The sequence below is a fragment of the Octopus sinensis genome, linkage group LG16 (assembly GCF_006345805.1).
Source record: "Octopus sinensis linkage group LG16, ASM634580v1, whole genome shotgun sequence".
NCBI classification, from domain to species: domain Eukaryota; kingdom Metazoa; phylum Mollusca; class Cephalopoda; order Octopoda; family Octopodidae; genus Octopus; species Octopus sinensis.
The window spans coordinates 29,867,473-29,884,343 of record NC_043012.1 but is presented as its reverse complement, the minus strand read 5'-3'; the positions used below and the strand labels follow the sequence as shown (position 1 = coordinate 29,884,343).

At 39.6% G+C, this 16,871-nt stretch overlaps 1 protein-coding gene across 2 annotated transcripts in view; it reads right to left on the bottom strand.

Moving 5' to 3' along the window:
- LOC115220374 (kelch-like protein 12) overlaps positions 1-16,871 on the bottom strand; it is a 39,666-nt gene that overhangs the window by 8,561 nt on the left and 14,234 nt on the right. The window contains exons 2-6 of one of the 2 annotated variants that reach the window (XM_036509951.1): positions 15,320-15,594; positions 14,235-14,388; positions 5,224-5,441; positions 3,645-3,794; positions 2,677-2,791 (exon numbers count right to left, since the gene is read on the bottom strand). In XM_036509951.1, coding sequence (XP_036365844.1) covers positions 2,677-2,791; positions 3,645-3,794; positions 5,224-5,441; positions 14,235-14,388; positions 15,320-15,520 — 838 coding nt within the window. In that variant the 5' untranslated portion in view covers positions 15,521-15,594. Of the gene's footprint in view, positions 1-2,676; positions 2,792-3,644; positions 3,795-5,223; positions 5,442-14,234; positions 14,389-15,319; positions 15,596-16,871 lie in introns of both variants that reach the window. The other variant, XM_029790489.2, reaches the window with a different exon arrangement.

Genomic DNA, 16,871 nt, shown 5'->3' with positions numbered 1-16,871 from the left:
TATTGGAAGGTTTGGAGATGATGTACAGGTATTTTATATTAGAAGTACTCAGAAATTCGGATGGTTTTATATTTACAGATATTTATTTGTATATTACATGTTTTTATACATCATATAACTTAGATCATGTATTAGCCCTTCCTCCCATTCTAGTGGGGTTTTCAAATCGAACTAAGTTCCTGTGTAAAAAGTTTTGACCATTTTATAGTGTTATTGAGTGTGTAGTGGTGGGGAGGGATATAAGACAGTGCAAGAGGGTGATGGATGAGGAGAAGTGTGAGAGAGAGAGAGAGAGAGAGAGAGCATGTGTGTGTTTTTGTATTTGGAAGAAGTGTTAAAGAAAAAGAGGGGAAGGGAGAGGCAAGAAGAAGAAAAAATGTTTGTTCTGCTGGACAGGATGTTTACTCCAAGGGTGGGGTCTAAGATCTTGGGGAAAAAGAATTTAAGTTTTGACCATTTCATAGTGTTATTGAGAGTGTAGTGGTGGGGAGGGACATAAGAAGGTAGACCATAAATTATATTTCCTTTTTATCATTGTGAGATAGTGTGTATGTGTGTGTGTTTAATGAGGGATGGTCAAATGGTTTTGGGGTTTTAGAGAAGAAGAATTCTTTTTATTATTATTTTGTGGAGGTGTGTGTGTATGGGTGTCTGTAAGTTTGGAGAAGGGAAGAAAGGAGAAGAAGAAATAATTGTGTTGATATTTATACCACTATATATATATATATATATATATATATACTAAATGCTACACTATGTTAAATTGTAAATTGAAAGATTTGTCCTTCAATGTATGATGAGCAAAATTTCATAAGGTCCATTCTTGAAGATCAGACTCAGTAGTTGTCAGTTTATATTCTGTCATCTGTAACTTCAACACAAGAAAGTCTCTTTTTCAAGAATGGGACCTTATGAAATTTTGCTCATCATACATTGAAGGACAAATCTTTCAATTTACAATTTAACATAATGTAGCATTTAGTATATATATATATATATAGTGGTATAAATATCAACACAATTATTTCTTCTTCCTTTTTTTTTCTTCTTCTCCTTTCTTCCCTTCTCCAAACTTACAGACACCCATACACACACACCTCCACAAAATAATAATAAAAAGAATTCTTCTTCTCTAAAACCCCAAAACCATTTGACCATCCCTCATTAAACACACACACATACACACTATCTCACAATGATAAAAAGGAAATATAATTTATGGTCTACCTTCTTATGTCCCTCCCCACCACTACACTCTCAATAACACTATGAAATGGTCAAAACTTAAATTCTTTTTCCCCAAGATCTTAGACCCCACCCTTGGAGTAAACATCCTGTCCAGCAGAACAAACATTTTTTCTTCTTCTTGCCTCTCCCTTCCCCTCTTTTTCTTTAACACTTCTTCCAAATACAAAAACACACACATGCTCTCTCTCTCTCTCTCTCTCTCTCTCACACTTCTCCTCATCCATCACCCTCTTGCACTGTCTTATATCCCTCCCCACCACTACACACTCAATAACACTATAAAATGGTCAAAACTTTTTACACAGGAACTTAGTTCGATTTGAAAACCCCACTAGAATGGGAGAAAGGGCTAATACATGATCTAAGTTATATGATGTATAAAAACATGTAATATACAAATAAATATCTGTAAATATAAAACCATCTGAATTTCTGAGTACCTCATTTCTTCTAGTATATATATATATATATATATATATATATATATATATATATATATATATATATATATATATATATATATATATATATATTTATATATCGTCATCATCATTTAACATCTGCTTTCCTTGCTGGCATGAGTTGAATGGTTTGACAAGAGTTGGCAAAGCCAGGAACTGCACCAGGTTCTGTTGACTGTTTTGGAATCGTATCTATGATTGGATGCCCTTCCTAATGCCAACACAGTGCACTGGAAGCTTTCTATGTGGCACCATCACCAGTGCTTTTATATATATATAAATAAAAAGCATGACCGTGTAGTTAAGAAATTTGCTCTGCAATCATGTAATTTGAGGTTGAGTCCCACAGTTTGGCACCCTGGGCAAGTGTCTTCTGCTCCAACTTCAAGAAACAGAGACCATTAGAGAAACACAGAGATTTTACACAGAGTTTTTTCCAAATTTTCATCAAGTGTTCATTGGTTCAGGCATGTTTTTAGAACCTGCAACGATGTTGGCAGGTATAAAAACCAGTATTGAAAAGTTTGGCTGCTATTTCTAGCAAGTCAAGTGACTGTGTAAAGAATCACTTGTGCGCTCACTACTGTTGCTATGGTAATGGGCTTTGATGATTTATTGACAAGGGGGTGGTGGTGGTGGGGTGTTTGTTAGGGTTAAAATGATGAGTAATAGTGGACGTAGATTGATGTTGTTGGTAGCAATGAGAGAGAGGAAGAGATAGAGAGAAAGATAGAAAGAGCAATAGAGAGAGATAAACTGATAGACAGAGAGAAGAAGAGAAAGAGAGAGTGACAGAAAGACACAAACACAGAGAAACAGAGACAGAGCAAGAGAGACACACACACAGAGGGACAGAGAGAGAGAGAGTGTGTGTGTGTGTGTGTGTGCACGCGCGTGTGTGTGTGTGTGTGTGTGCATGTGTGTAGAAGTGTTGTTCCAGAAAAGCATAAAACAGTGGAGCATTCACCATAGCGGGGTTGAGTCCTCAGGCTACACATCCCACTCCGAAGATCTGGACGTAGATGGAATTTCTTTGCTTCATCAACAAGATCCCGACATTCATGGCACCGTCGAATTAATGGCTTTCATGGGTGGAAGAAGAAAAACAATTTAGAAATAAAAAAAACAAAAAACAATTTAAATAGCAAACAAAATGAGAAGAATTCTGAGGAAATAAGGAAATCCCCAATTCACAATTCATAAACCTTGGGCAGACTGTGACCCATGGAACTTTCTGGAAGGCACAACTAATTTTTTGCAGTGGTGCAGCCTGCTTGATGCTGAGGCATGTTCTATGCAGCCCACATCTTGCAAAAGATTGGTCATGCTTGATATAAACACTGACAGAGGTGTGTGTATGTGTGTGTGTGTGTATGTATTTATGTACCTGTGTGTGTGTGTGTTGTATATGCATACTCATAAGTGCTCCATATTGTTTATGCTTAAAAATTTTACCCATTTATTTTTTTAATTTATGATAGAGCAACAATCTGGCAACTGACAGAATGTTTAGCAGCTTTTCTTCTGGCTTTAGGTGCTGTGTTCAAATCCCACCAAGGTCAATGTTGCCTTTAAGAATCAAATATGCAAATATTGCTTAGTGATTAGAAGAAAACCACCCAGAGGGCAGTGTTTCCAGCATGGCAACAGTCCAATGACTGGAACCAGTGATAGGAATACTCAGCCAGAAAGATATTTTGTTCACACCATTCTCAGAGATTTCTTTTAGTGTAATTCTGTTCATATCTAGGATGCTTTACAGGGAATATTTAAATACCCTCTCCCTCAGTATATGACTGGTATTTATTTTTACTTTAACATCTCCAGAACGATGAAAGTCAAAGTTGTCCTGGGCAAGGATTGAACTCAGAATATAAAGAGCTGGAAATAACTACGATAGACATTCCACCCATGACCATCTTCTTAGATACTGACCTCTGTATCAATTTTATCAGTGATGTACCAGGCCGACAGGAGTGGTAGCCGAACATACTGAAGGAGGCGAGCGAGTTTATCTTTTCTGTTTTCTGGATCATATTTCACCCATTTGACAACAGCTTCGTAGACAGGTTCTTCACAAATCACCTGAACCAAATGCAAACATAACACAACAAAATAACAAATGCATTAATCATTTTTCAATATATCAGAGCACAACAAACAGAAAATGATTATCTTGATGGAAAAAATATGCTTTATTTTGTCTATCATTATTATTATTATTATTATTATTGCCTTTGCACAGTTTCTGACGCTGGAGATGTATTACAGTGTCAGCTGTTCACTACCAGTGAACTAAGATAACACCACTTATTTTTTGAGCACCTTCCAGAGTATTCGAGCGGTTTTAAGAAGTGCTGTTTTCTGCAAGTGCTCCACCCTTATTGCAGCCCCTATTTGTTCCAAGTACTTTTTGAGATTTTTGGTCACTTTTCCCAGGGCTCCGACAATTATTGGTACTACTGCTACCTTTTTCACCAGCCACAACTGCTTAACTTCCCAAGCTAACCTGCCATATCTCTCGACTTTTCTTTCTTCCTTATCACATACCTTCTTGTCAGCTGGGCATGCTATATCTATGATCCAGCATAGTTTGTTTCCTTTCTCAATTAAGACTGTCTGGCTTTTTTCTTTCTCAATTAAGACTATGTCTGGCTATTATTATTATTATCATTATCATCCTTATCATTGTGAGGATTGTCCCACCACCTTCTATTGACTGGGAAGGGCAGACAGTTTTCCTATCTCGCGGCTATAGCGAAAAAGGTAGTGTGGTGGATGAGGTTGAAAGGAGTGAAGAGAGAGAGACATTTACCTCTTTGTCCAAATCCTTTTATAAGTTCCACTTGAAAAGGAAAGTGAGGGTGGAGAGGCAAGTGCTGCACCCCAGTATTTTCATTGAAAGGGGGATAAATGTTGCGTGGATGGCCCATATGAAAGGGCCTAATCTGAATATATGCCTGTAGGCTGGAGGGGATGAGGAAGGGTGTCCTTGGTGATCGAGGTGACCAGGATGTGGGGGCCTTTGTTGTCCCTGGATGGAACCCTCCTACTTTTGGGGAATGTATTCCTTACATTCTGTCGTTAATTGTATTTGTTTCATTGTTTACATAAATTTTTGTCTTAAGTTCCACTTGTTCCTTGTTTTTGTCTCATGTTTTGTTTTGTTTTTGGCCCTTGTGGCAAACGAAGAAAATATTATTATTATCATTATTATTTAACTACAGTAACAGAACTGTCAATAATGTCGGCGGATGTTTGACTAAACTTTGTAAAAATTGACATTTTGGTAATTTTGGCTTGTCGTGTGTGACTATTCAGCTTTTCCAAAATATACATGATGAAATTTGTTAATATGTACAAAATGTTGTCTTCTTGTTATTCTACATTATGTTATTTTCCACAATAAATGCTCTGGTTTATTTCATAAATGCTGTATATATATATACGGATGGTGGTGGTGACAATGAATGCAAATTGCTATAAAGTAGTAAGGTTTGTTGTATAAAATTACCTCAATTTCATCACTTTGTATCAAGCGTTCGACTTCTTCAACTGGCAAAAGTCGAAACTCCTCATTCTGTATGATTTCATCGAACACCTTCACACTGTATTTTTCTGCAGCAGTCAACAGTCTTTCGCATCCGTGATTCTCAGCAAAGATCTTAATACCTAAGCAGTTGGTGGGGTCCAGTTGTTTCTCAAGGAAGGCACTGCATGCATTTTTGACCCCTGAAATAGGAGCAATCATAGGAACACACAATAAACAATATTATTTTCTTTACAAATGCATAAAAAAAAAAGAGAGAAGCTAAGTCTGCTTAATGAAGAAACAAAACCTTCCTACTTTCAACTACATCTTTAAAACAAGGACCCCAAAAGCTAAAGAGAGAACTTTTATAAAGGGAATCAACTTGTTCATAGCCATCCGAAACCTGGAGTGTAAGAAGGTCATCAATGCACAAAAATACTTCCTTTCATTATCATCATCATCGTCATTTAACGTTCCTTTTCCTTGCTGGTATGGGTCAGACGATTTGATAGGAGCTGGCAACCCAGGCGACTGCACCAAGCTCTACTGTCTGCTTTGACATGGTCCCTACAGTTGGATGCCCTTCCTAATTAGCAGATTACCAGAGTCCTTAGTGTAGTGGTCGCCTTGACCTTCTGTATTCTGAGTTCAAATCCCTCTGGATCAGTTTTTGCCTTTCATCCTTTCAGAATCAATAAAATAAAATACCGGCCCATTGCAGTGGATTGGCAGAATTATTGAAGAAGTCAGCTTGTGGTATTTGTTCTGTCACCTTGTGTTCTGACTCCTTGGATCGAGGGTTTTATCCATCACCTGATCCTTGGATATATTTAGAGGTAGACTTAACCTCTCCCCTACCAATGCCCATTTATTATGAGGCAAGGGGTCAGTACTAAGTTGTATCTATTGGCCAAGCTAAATTATGTGAAACAAAGAGCTTAATTCACTCTAATGATGTCATATTTTCCCTTGACAGTGATAATCATCATCATCATCATCATCTTTTTAATGGGTCAGATGGAATTGGTTGTCTCACGAATGCTCTTCCTGCCACCAACCTTCACCTGTCTCCAACATTTCTCTCCGGGACCAGACATATTTTTCAAGGAAAACTGGAAATGAAAGATGTCACTTATATAACACTGGCATCCATTTACAAACCTCACGCAATGTCAGGAGGACACACACAATATATTATTGTTAAACGAAAATATTATTGACAGTGACTTCGAAGTTTTGGCCAGTTAAGCCATCGTTGGCCATCCAATGATGGCTTAACTGGCCAAAACTTCAAAGTCACTGTCAATAATATTTTCATCATCATCACCATCATCATCATTGTTTAACGTCTGCTTTCCATGCTGGCATGGGTTGAACAGTTTGACTGAGGACTGGCAAGCCAGAAGGCTGTACCAGGCTCCAATCCGATCTGGCAAGGTTTCTACAGCTGGATGTTCTTTCTAACACCAACCATTCCAAGGGTGTAGTGGATGCTTTTTATGTGCCACCAGCATGAGGGCCAGTCAGGCGGTACTGGCATCGACCATGCTTGAATGGTGTTTTTTGCATGCCAGTCAGGTGGTACTGGCATCAGCCATGGCAATGACTTCACTTGACTCAACAGGTCTTCGCAAGCACAGTTTATTGCCCAATGATTGAAGGGTACTCTTAAAGGGTTGGTTTTGCTGCACTGGCATAGGCCACAGTTACAGTCTCACTTGGCTTGCCAGGTCTTCTCAAGCACAGCATATCTCCAAAGGTCTCGATCACTTGTCATCGCCTCCATGAAGCCCAACATTCGAAGGTCATGCTTCACCACCTCATCCCAGGTCTTCCTGGGTCTACCTCTTCCACAGGTTCCTTCTACTGCTAGGGTGTGACACTTTTTCACACAGCTGTCCTCATCCATATACTCATTAAGTGTACCAACTCAGAGGTTGTGGAAGGTGTGGGCCCGCGAGACCCTGGGATTAAAAATGATCAATCTGTACTCTACAAAATTATAAAGGAACCCATTATTTTATTATAACTGAACATAAAACTAACACACACACACAGATATGATGGGTTTCTTCCAGTTTTCATTTACCGAATTTATTCAGAAGGCTCTGATCAGACCAAGATTATTGTAGAAGACACTTGTCCATGGTGGCACAAAGTGGGAGAGAACCTGGGACCCCATGGTTGGAAATCAAACTTCTTAACCAATCAAGCCAATTAGCTGTGCTTAATATTAGATTAAACACTTCATAATTATGCCTTAAATGATGTAAATATTAGGTTGCTGGTGCCAGTAACCTAATGCATGATGTTTACAAACACTGGTTCACATCAGAGATCATCTTCATCAACATCTGGCGAAATACAGCAAAAGTTTGCTCGCAAATTGTTGATTAGGAAATAATCAGGAAACACTTTTATCGCCCAAAACAAAAAGAACTGACGTTTGCAGCAATAGAACAGTGTTTATTATCTCAACACAAGTCCACAGAAATGTGTGTGTGTGAGTTGGTGCTATAAATAGACACTGGGTCCACGTCATTATCTCTGTCGACACAATTTATGTCACATGAAATTATAAATGCAGGAAACAACTAAATGAAACTCTAGAGTTTTTGGAAATGTTTTCTAATTAAATGCCACATTTAATTGGTAATGACGTAAGTATGATTTTATTCATTATTCCATCCAATAATTACGATAAATCTGACACTCCACTGTATTTGCCTTACACTGGGGATGACACGGTCTGCAGTTGCAAGTTTAAACATCATTTGTTTTTAGTTTTCAGGATTTCATTCATCATCATCATCATCATCATTTAATGTATGTTTTCCATGCTGGCATGCGTTGGACAGCTTGACTAGAGCGGGTAAGGTCAGGGGTCACATCAGGCTCCATTCTCTGCTCTGGCATGGTTTCTACAGTTGGATGCCCTTCCTAATGCCAACCACTTCAGAGAGTGGACTGGGGGCTTTTCACATGGCACCAGGGGAACACATTGTAGACAGGTACACATTATGTTTAAATGAGTGGTTCAACCATGTGGTCTGGAGTTCAATCCCACAGCAGCCACCTTGGGTGATTTCTGCTAGAGCTCCAGGAGGACCAAAGCCTTGTGAATGGATTTGGTTGATGGAAACTGAAAGAAGCCCACTATGTGTATGAGTGTGTGAGAGAGAGAGTGTTTGTGCCTCCTCGACTTGACATGGTATAGTAGTTATAAATGAGTATCCCCATCAGACAAGCAGCATCAAAGGTTTTCAATCTTCCAAGAAAACATATCCAGTGAAAGGGAAATGTCAACTTGCTTGGAGACAAGTAAGGGTTGCCAACAGGAAAGGTATCCAGCTGTAATCTACCTCAATAGAATCCATCTGCTCCATAGAAGCATGGAAAAGCAGGCACTAAAATTATTATGATGATGTTGCGAAAATAGATACAGTTTTACATAAAACTTTTATGAAGTTGTATCTCACCAACAGCATTAAAAACAATTTGTTTACTTATAAGAACCAAGAAAGAATTCATGGCCTCAAAATTGAAAATAAATTTATTCTTTATCCACAATTACATCTTTGTATCAAACATTAAATATTTGTACCAATTCCGTGCTGGTGGCACGTAAAAAGCACTAACTGATCGTGGCTGTTGCCAATCTCGCCTGGCACCTGTGCAGGTGGCACGTAAAAAGCACCCACTACACTCATGGAGTGGTTGGCGTTAGGAAGGGCATCCAGCTGTAGAAACATTGCCAGATCAGACTGGAGCCTGGTGCAGCCTCCTGGCTTCCCAGACCCCGGTTGAACTGTCCAACCCATGCAGGCATGAAAAACGGACGTTAAATGATGATGATGATGATATATATACATCAATAATTATTTCCTTCTATCAATGATTATCTTTTTATCAATCATCACATTTTTTGTCAATCATTAATAATTTGGTTTTCTACCTTTGTATACACAGTTATAACTACATACTGTGGTTATTAATTTAGTCAGCCTCTACACAGCAATTATCTATCTAGTCAACCTCTACACTGTTTTTTTTATGTATGTATGTATATATATATATATATATATATATAATATATATATATATATATATATATAAGTTCAGTAAAAATTTAGATTCAGATGAATATGGTACTTAAGTTAAAGGCATCAGAATTTAGTATGGTATTATCCATATAATTCAAAATGGGGTGATTATAATCAAAATAAGCAACAAGGATAATCCTTGTTGCTTATTTTGATTATATATATATATCATCATCATCATCATCATCATCGTTTAGCGTCCGTTTTCCATGCTAGCATGGGTTGGACGGGTCAACTGGGGTCTGTGAAGCTGGAAGGCTTCGTCAGGCCCAGTCAGATCTGGCAGTGTTTCTACGGCTGGATGCCCTTCCTAACGCCAACCACTCCGCGAGTGTAGTGGATGTTTTTTACGTGCCACCTGCACAGGTGCCAGACAGAGCTGGCGAACGGCCACAGAACGGATGGTGCTTTTACGTGTCACCGGCACGGGGCCAGGCGATGCTGGCAACGGACACGAACGGATGGTGCTTTTACGTGCCACCGACACGGGGCCAGACAGAGCTGGCAACCGGCCACGAACGGACGGTGCTTTTACGTGTCACCGGCACGGGGGCCAGCCGAGGCTGGCAACGGACGCGAACGGATGATGCTTTTACGTGCCACCGACACGGTTGCCAGACAGAGCTGGCAAACGGCCACGAGCGGACGGTGCTTTTACGTGTCACCGGCACGGGGGCCAGCCGAGGCTGGCAACGGACACGGACGGATGGTGCTTTTACGTGCCACCGACACGGGGCCAGACAGAGCTGGCAAACGGCCACGAACGGATGGTGCTTTTACGTGCCACCGACACGGGGCCAGACAGAGCTGGCCAACGGCCACGAACGGACGGTGCTTTTACGTGTCACCGGCACGGGGCCAGGCGAGGCTGACAACGAACACGAACGGATGGTGCTTTTACGTGCCACCGACACGGGGCCAGGCAGAGCTGGCAAACGGCCATGAGCGAATGGTGCTTTTACGTATCACCGGCACGGGTGCCAGACGAGGCTGACAGCGGACACGAACAGATGGGTCACTTAACCCCTGCTTTCTGATATATGATTTGATTTTGATTGTTCTCACTGGTCTTGCCGGGTCTTCTCACGCACAGCATACTTCCATAGGTCTCGGTCTCTGGTCATTTCCTTGGTGAGACCTAGAGTTCGAAGGTCGTGCTTCACCACCTCGACCCAGGTTTTCCTGGGTCTACCTCTTCCACAGGTCCCCTCAACTGCCAGGGTGTGGCACTTTTTCACACACCTATCTTCATCCATTCTCACCACATGACCATACCAGCGCAATCGTCTCTCTTGCACACAACATCTGATTCCTCTTAGGTCCAACTTTTCTCTCAAGGTACTTACACTCTGTCGACTATGAACACTGACATTACACATCCAACGGAGCATACTAGCTTCATTTCTCGCGAGCTTACGCATGTCCTCAGCAGTCACGGCCCATGTTTCACTGCCATGTAGCATGGCTGTTCGTACACATGCATCATACAGTCTGCCTTTTACTCTGAGCGAGAGGCCTTTAGTCACCAACAGAGGTAAGAGCTCCCTAAACTTTGCCCAGGCTATTCTTACTCTAGCCGTTACACTTTCAGCACACCCACCCCCACTACTGACTTGGTCACCAAGATAACGGAAGCTATCAACTACTTCTAGTTTTTCCCCCTGGAAAGTGACGGAAGTTGTTTTCTGCAGATTTTCAGAGGTTAATGCTCCCGAGCATCTGCCACATACAAAAACCATCTTCCTAGTTAGCCTTCCTATGACATTGCTGCACCTCTTATGTGTCCATAGCTTGCACTTGGTGCATCTTATAGAGTTTCTACCTACACCTTTTCTACAGATCGAGCAGGGCCATCTACCTGAAGGCGTTTGTGATTTGTCTACCTTCCTACTTATTACGACTTTGGTTTTAGCTAGGTTGACTCTAAGGCCCTTCGATTCTAAACCATGCTTCCACACCTGAAACTTCTTCTCCAGTTCTGATAATGACTCAGCAATTAGAGCAAGGTCATCAGCATAGAGGAGCTCCCAGGGGCATCCTGTCTTGAATTCCTCCGTTATTGCCTGGAGGACTATGATAAATAGGAGGGGGCTGAGGACTGAGCCTTGGTGGACCCCTACCTCTACCCGGAATTCTTCACTGTACTCATTTCCAACCCTCACCTTACTAGCAGCGTCCCTGTACATGGCTTGCACAGCTCTCACCAACCATTCTTCTATTCCTAGTTTCCTCATTGACCACCATATGAGGGATCGGGGGACCCTGTCGAAGGCTTTCTCCATGTCAACAAAAGCCAGGTACAGGGCCTTATCTTTGGCTGGGTATTTCTCCTGCAGCTGCCTTACCAGGAATATAGCATCAGTGGTACTTTTCCCTGGCATGAAACCAAACTGCATCTCATCTAAACTAACTCTCTCTCTAATTAGTTGGCTTATGACCCTCTCTGTAACCTTCATCATCTGATCCAACAGCTTGATACCTCTGTAATTATTTGTATCTAGGGCATCACCTTTACCTTTGTAGCAGTTGACTATTATGCTGCTACACCAGTCATTGGGTATGACTCCTTCATGTATCACCTGATTAACTATACAGGTGACTAGGCTATAGCCGACACTACCAGATATTTTGAGCATCTCTGCAGTGATACCTGATGGGCCTGGGGCTTTCCCTGTCTTCATGCTTCTAATTGCCTTAGCTACTAAGGAACTATCAACTCGGATAGCTGGTCCCTCTGTTGGGTCGACATTCGGCAGAATCTCTTTATCCCATTCATTTTCTTTATTCAGCAACCTTTCATAGTGGCATCTCCAAGCCTCTCTCTTTGCATCCTCGTTTAGCGCAAGTGAACCACCTTCCATGCGAACACACTTCTCTCCCACCACATCACAATTCTCTCTCACACACTGTCTTGCACCGCGAAACACCTCCAGTCTTTGGTCCTCACGGCGCAGAACATTGGCAATTTTTTTCTTATCTGCTTCCCCTCTGGCTAGATAGACCTGTCTCCTAGCTTCCCTTTTAGCAGTCTGATACAATTCCCTGCTACCACCATTTTTCCAGTGCTTCCAAGTCTGTCTCTTTTCTCTAATAGCCCTGTCTACGACACTGTTCCACCACCACGTTACCTTGGGACGAGAGGGGACTTTGCACCAGCCACAGATCTGGTCAGTGGCTCTCAGCAGGTTGTCCCTTAGAAACGTCCAGTTGTCCTCTACCCCATGTGATACACTATCCCCTTCTACTTCGTCAAAGGCTTCAAGTAACATGTCTCTAAATCTCTGTCCATTCACAGGATCCTTAAGCTTCCAATCCTTCTTCTCCAACATATATATATATATATATATATATATATATATACACACACACATATATCATCATCATCATCATTGTTTAATGTCTGCTTTCCATGCTGGTATGGGTTGGACGGTTTGACTGAGGATTGGCGAGCCAGATGGCTGCACCAGGCTCCAATCTGATCTGGCACAGTTTCTACAGCTGGATGCCCTTCCTAACACCAACCACTCCAAGAGTGTTGTAGGTGCTTTTTACATGCCACTGGCACAAGGGCCATTCAGGCGATACTGATATATATATAAATGAAGATGTGTGGGTTAGTGGTTAGGGCATTCGGCACACAATCGTAAGGTCAAGAGTTCAATTCCAGATGACGCATTGTGTCCTTGAGCAAGACACTTTATTTCACATTGCTCCAGTCCACACAGCTGGCAAAAATGAGTAGTACCTGTAATTCCAAAGGGGCCAGCCTTGTCACACTCTGTGTCATGCTGAATCTTCCTGAGAACTACGATATGGGTATAAGTGTCTGTGGAATGCTCAGCCACCTGCACGTTAATTTCACAAGCAAGCTGTTCCATTGATGTTGATCGTATCAGCTGGGACCCTCGTCATCATAACCAATGGAGTGCTACTTATATACACACACACACACATATATATATATATCATCAACATCTACATACAGTGTGTATTATATATATATATATATATATATATATATATATATATATATATATTAGAATAATAAGGTAGTCAGAATGTTGGATGATTATATATTTTAAAAATTTATTTATTTACATGTTATTTACATTTTTAGCACTTTCTTCTGTTATAAGATTTATTTTAAAATGGTTCAAATTTAGATTTCTTGGCCTTTTTATAAAGAATTTTCTGGAGTTTGCCAAGCAAGGGAGAAGAAAGAAGAAAAAAAATTTTTTTGACAAAAACAACATTTGGTTTTTCAATTAAAACCTTGACAATACAAAAATTCTTTTTCCTCTCCACCTTAAAAGGCTATTAAGTACTGAACAAACAAGTCTGACCATACAAAAGCCATGCCTCTACCTTCCCCTGCTTCTCAAAAACAAAATTTTTTTTCTTCTTTTTTTCTGCCTTGCTTGGCAAACCCTAGAAAATTCTTTATAAAAAAACCCAAGAAATCTAAATTTGAACCATTTTTTAATAAATCTGATAACAGAAGAAAGCACTAAAAAAGTAAATAAGGTGTAAATAAATAATAAAAAATTTCCAAATATACTGTATCTGTACATCACTTCAAAAACTCTCTCTCTCTCTCTCTCTATATATATATATATATATATTTATCATCAACATCTACATGCTGTGTGTATTATATATCTAACCAGTCACCATCTACACGCAGTATCTATCTATTCAGTCAGTATCTATACAGTATAGTCACCATCAACACACTGAATCTATCCAACAAACATGCACCGTTTATTTGCTTAAAAATCTCAACTCCTCTGCTCCAAAAATGCATAAATTAAAAACTGTGATAATAATTGAAAAATGCAGTGAAAGTAAATTGGAAAAGGAGACTTTTATAAAGCTGTTGTCATCTCTTACCTGTGAGCTGGAGTAAGCAGGCAGCAGGTAACAATTCTTGGACATTGCTTATATTAACACAGACGGTTTCGGTATAGATGAAATCCAGCAGGGCTTGCATGACAGTTGCTGAAACCCCTTGAATGTGGATCTTTGATTCGCTTTTTTCAGACATCTTAAATAACAATCAACAAAGTTAAATAAGTAAATATTAAACAACACATTTAAGTTAGAAATATTAACCCTTTCGTTACCATATTTCTGTTGAAACACACAGCTTTTGATTCAATTATTTTTGGAGATAATAAAGAATTTAATAAAATGGTTTTGTTTCATTGTTAAACTGGTGTTTGGAATATAAATCAACTGAAATCAAATGTAAATTTGATGGAAGGTTTCAAGATCAGTTTTAAAATAGAAAGTTTGTGTCCCAGAACCAGGATCAATATCTGGCAAGAGAGTATCAAAAGGTTAAACAACAGTCAGTACTATTCTGTTGTGTCTGTGGAACACATGTTAATTCAGGGGCAGATAATTCAGCTGATCAAGCAACTGAATCTTCGTCATCAAACATTGGAAATCCATCACCACATCATCTCATGTTAAACATTTATTTGTAATTTTGTTTAATTAATAGAAAACATCAACCTCTCATCTGTTTAATATCCACTTTTCCATGCTTTCATGGATCAGACAGAATTCACTGAGGCAGATTTTCTACAACCAGATGCCTTTCCTGTCATCAAACCTCACCATCTTCCAAGCAAGGCAATATTTTACTCCTACAACAGGATACATCTTTCCACAAGAGATCAAAAATGAACGACACTGCTTACATGACAGTGACACTCATTTACGACCATCAGTTTCAGTTTCTACCAGATGACTTTGGTCATCCTGGGACTGTAGTAAAGGTCACTTGCCCAATGTTCCACTCAGTGGGATTGAACTCAAAACCACATAGCTGGGAGTTAAACTTTTTAATCAATCACTGTGAACGAATATCATTATGAATATGGTAACTAAAGGGATGAGAAAATGAAAACATCAGTTCTGAGCTGCAGCTAACTCACAAAGCTGACAGCAGAGACTGAAAGAGTTCTCACCTCATTGGTGAACATGGCACAGAAGTAATCACTGCAAGCTGCCAACACTATCCTGTGGACTGGGAAGTCCATTCCACCCACATGTAAAGTGACATCACACAGGACCCTTGTTTTACGCAGTAAATTCATTGTGGTCAGCAGAGATTTAGCATGGCAGTTTGTAAACACCTCGCTGGCCTGCTCCTCTTCAAGATAAGCCATGGTGCGAGAAAGCAGAAACTGCTGGAGCAGCGCTTGGTACTCAGTTCATCAAAGAGCTGTGGATGAAGAGTAAACCTACAAAAAAGCAGGAGAGAAGAAAAGAAATAAATAAAAAAAACCCCAATGATTAAAGAATCAGGAGCAAAAAAAGTTGGGATTTATTGAGAATCTGTTGATTATATGTGTTTATGTATGCATGTATGTAAATATATGCACCCGTGTATACATATACATATATATATATCTATATATTATTAAAAGTCAGATTAAATCTTGCTTGCTTGCAATGTTACTTAGTGTAACTGATGCATAATGGGAAAATACTATGAATTAAGTTTACCCTGAAATGTTAATATGAACAGGATGAAACAAGCTTCATGTAAATCAGTAAAGTGGTTTTTGAGATATTAGAGTTTATGAAGTATAAATACCCCAAACGGTGCTTAATGGGGAAATGTTCCGTAAATAATCTTCATTCTGAAAGGGAAGAAACAATAACATTTCTGTCTAAACACAGTAAGTTGACAAGGAAAAAATACGATTTTTTTTTTACAGTAAATGTTTCTATTTTCGCTTTTGTTAAACACAATATTCTAATCATTTAGAAATATTTTTAAGTGAATGTGATTTCAAAAATCACATTGTCTGTACAGTAAGTATTTATATTTTAGCTTTCTTTAAACGGACAATATTTTTATGTTTTTTAAAATTATTTTCAAGTCAATACCTATTTCTTTATTACCCACAAGGGGCTAAACACAGAGGAGACAAACAAGGACAGACATAGGTATTAAGTCGATTACATCGACCCCAGTGCGTAACTGGTACTTAATTTATCGACCCCGAAAGGATGAAAGGCAAAGTCGACCTCGGCGGAATTTGAATTCACAACGTAACGCAGACGAAATACCGCTAAGCATTTCGCCCGGCGTGCTAACGTTTCTGCCAGCTCGCCACCTTAGTCAATACCATTACAAAAATTTGGTGGGTGGATATTTAAAAAATATTCTAAAGTGAAAAAGACTTTAAAAATACAGTAAATATTTCATAAAAGACCCATTAGTGACCTCAGAGTGAAATAGTTTTTTCAATAGGTTTTTTTCAAATGCATTCAACGTATCTCACATCCAAAGATTTGGTTGCTATTTCTAGCACACCCTGCTACCATGTAGCAGCTATTTGCAATAAAGGATCCGAAATACCTGTTAAATGACAGCAGGGCGTGCAAGAAATAGCAGCCAAATCTTTCCTTTTCCAGGGAAAGGAGCCGTTTACACGTGATTTTGATGTCACATTCATTGAAAATATGCAAAATAAGCTGGAAAAGGAAAAATAAAACCCATGAAACAAA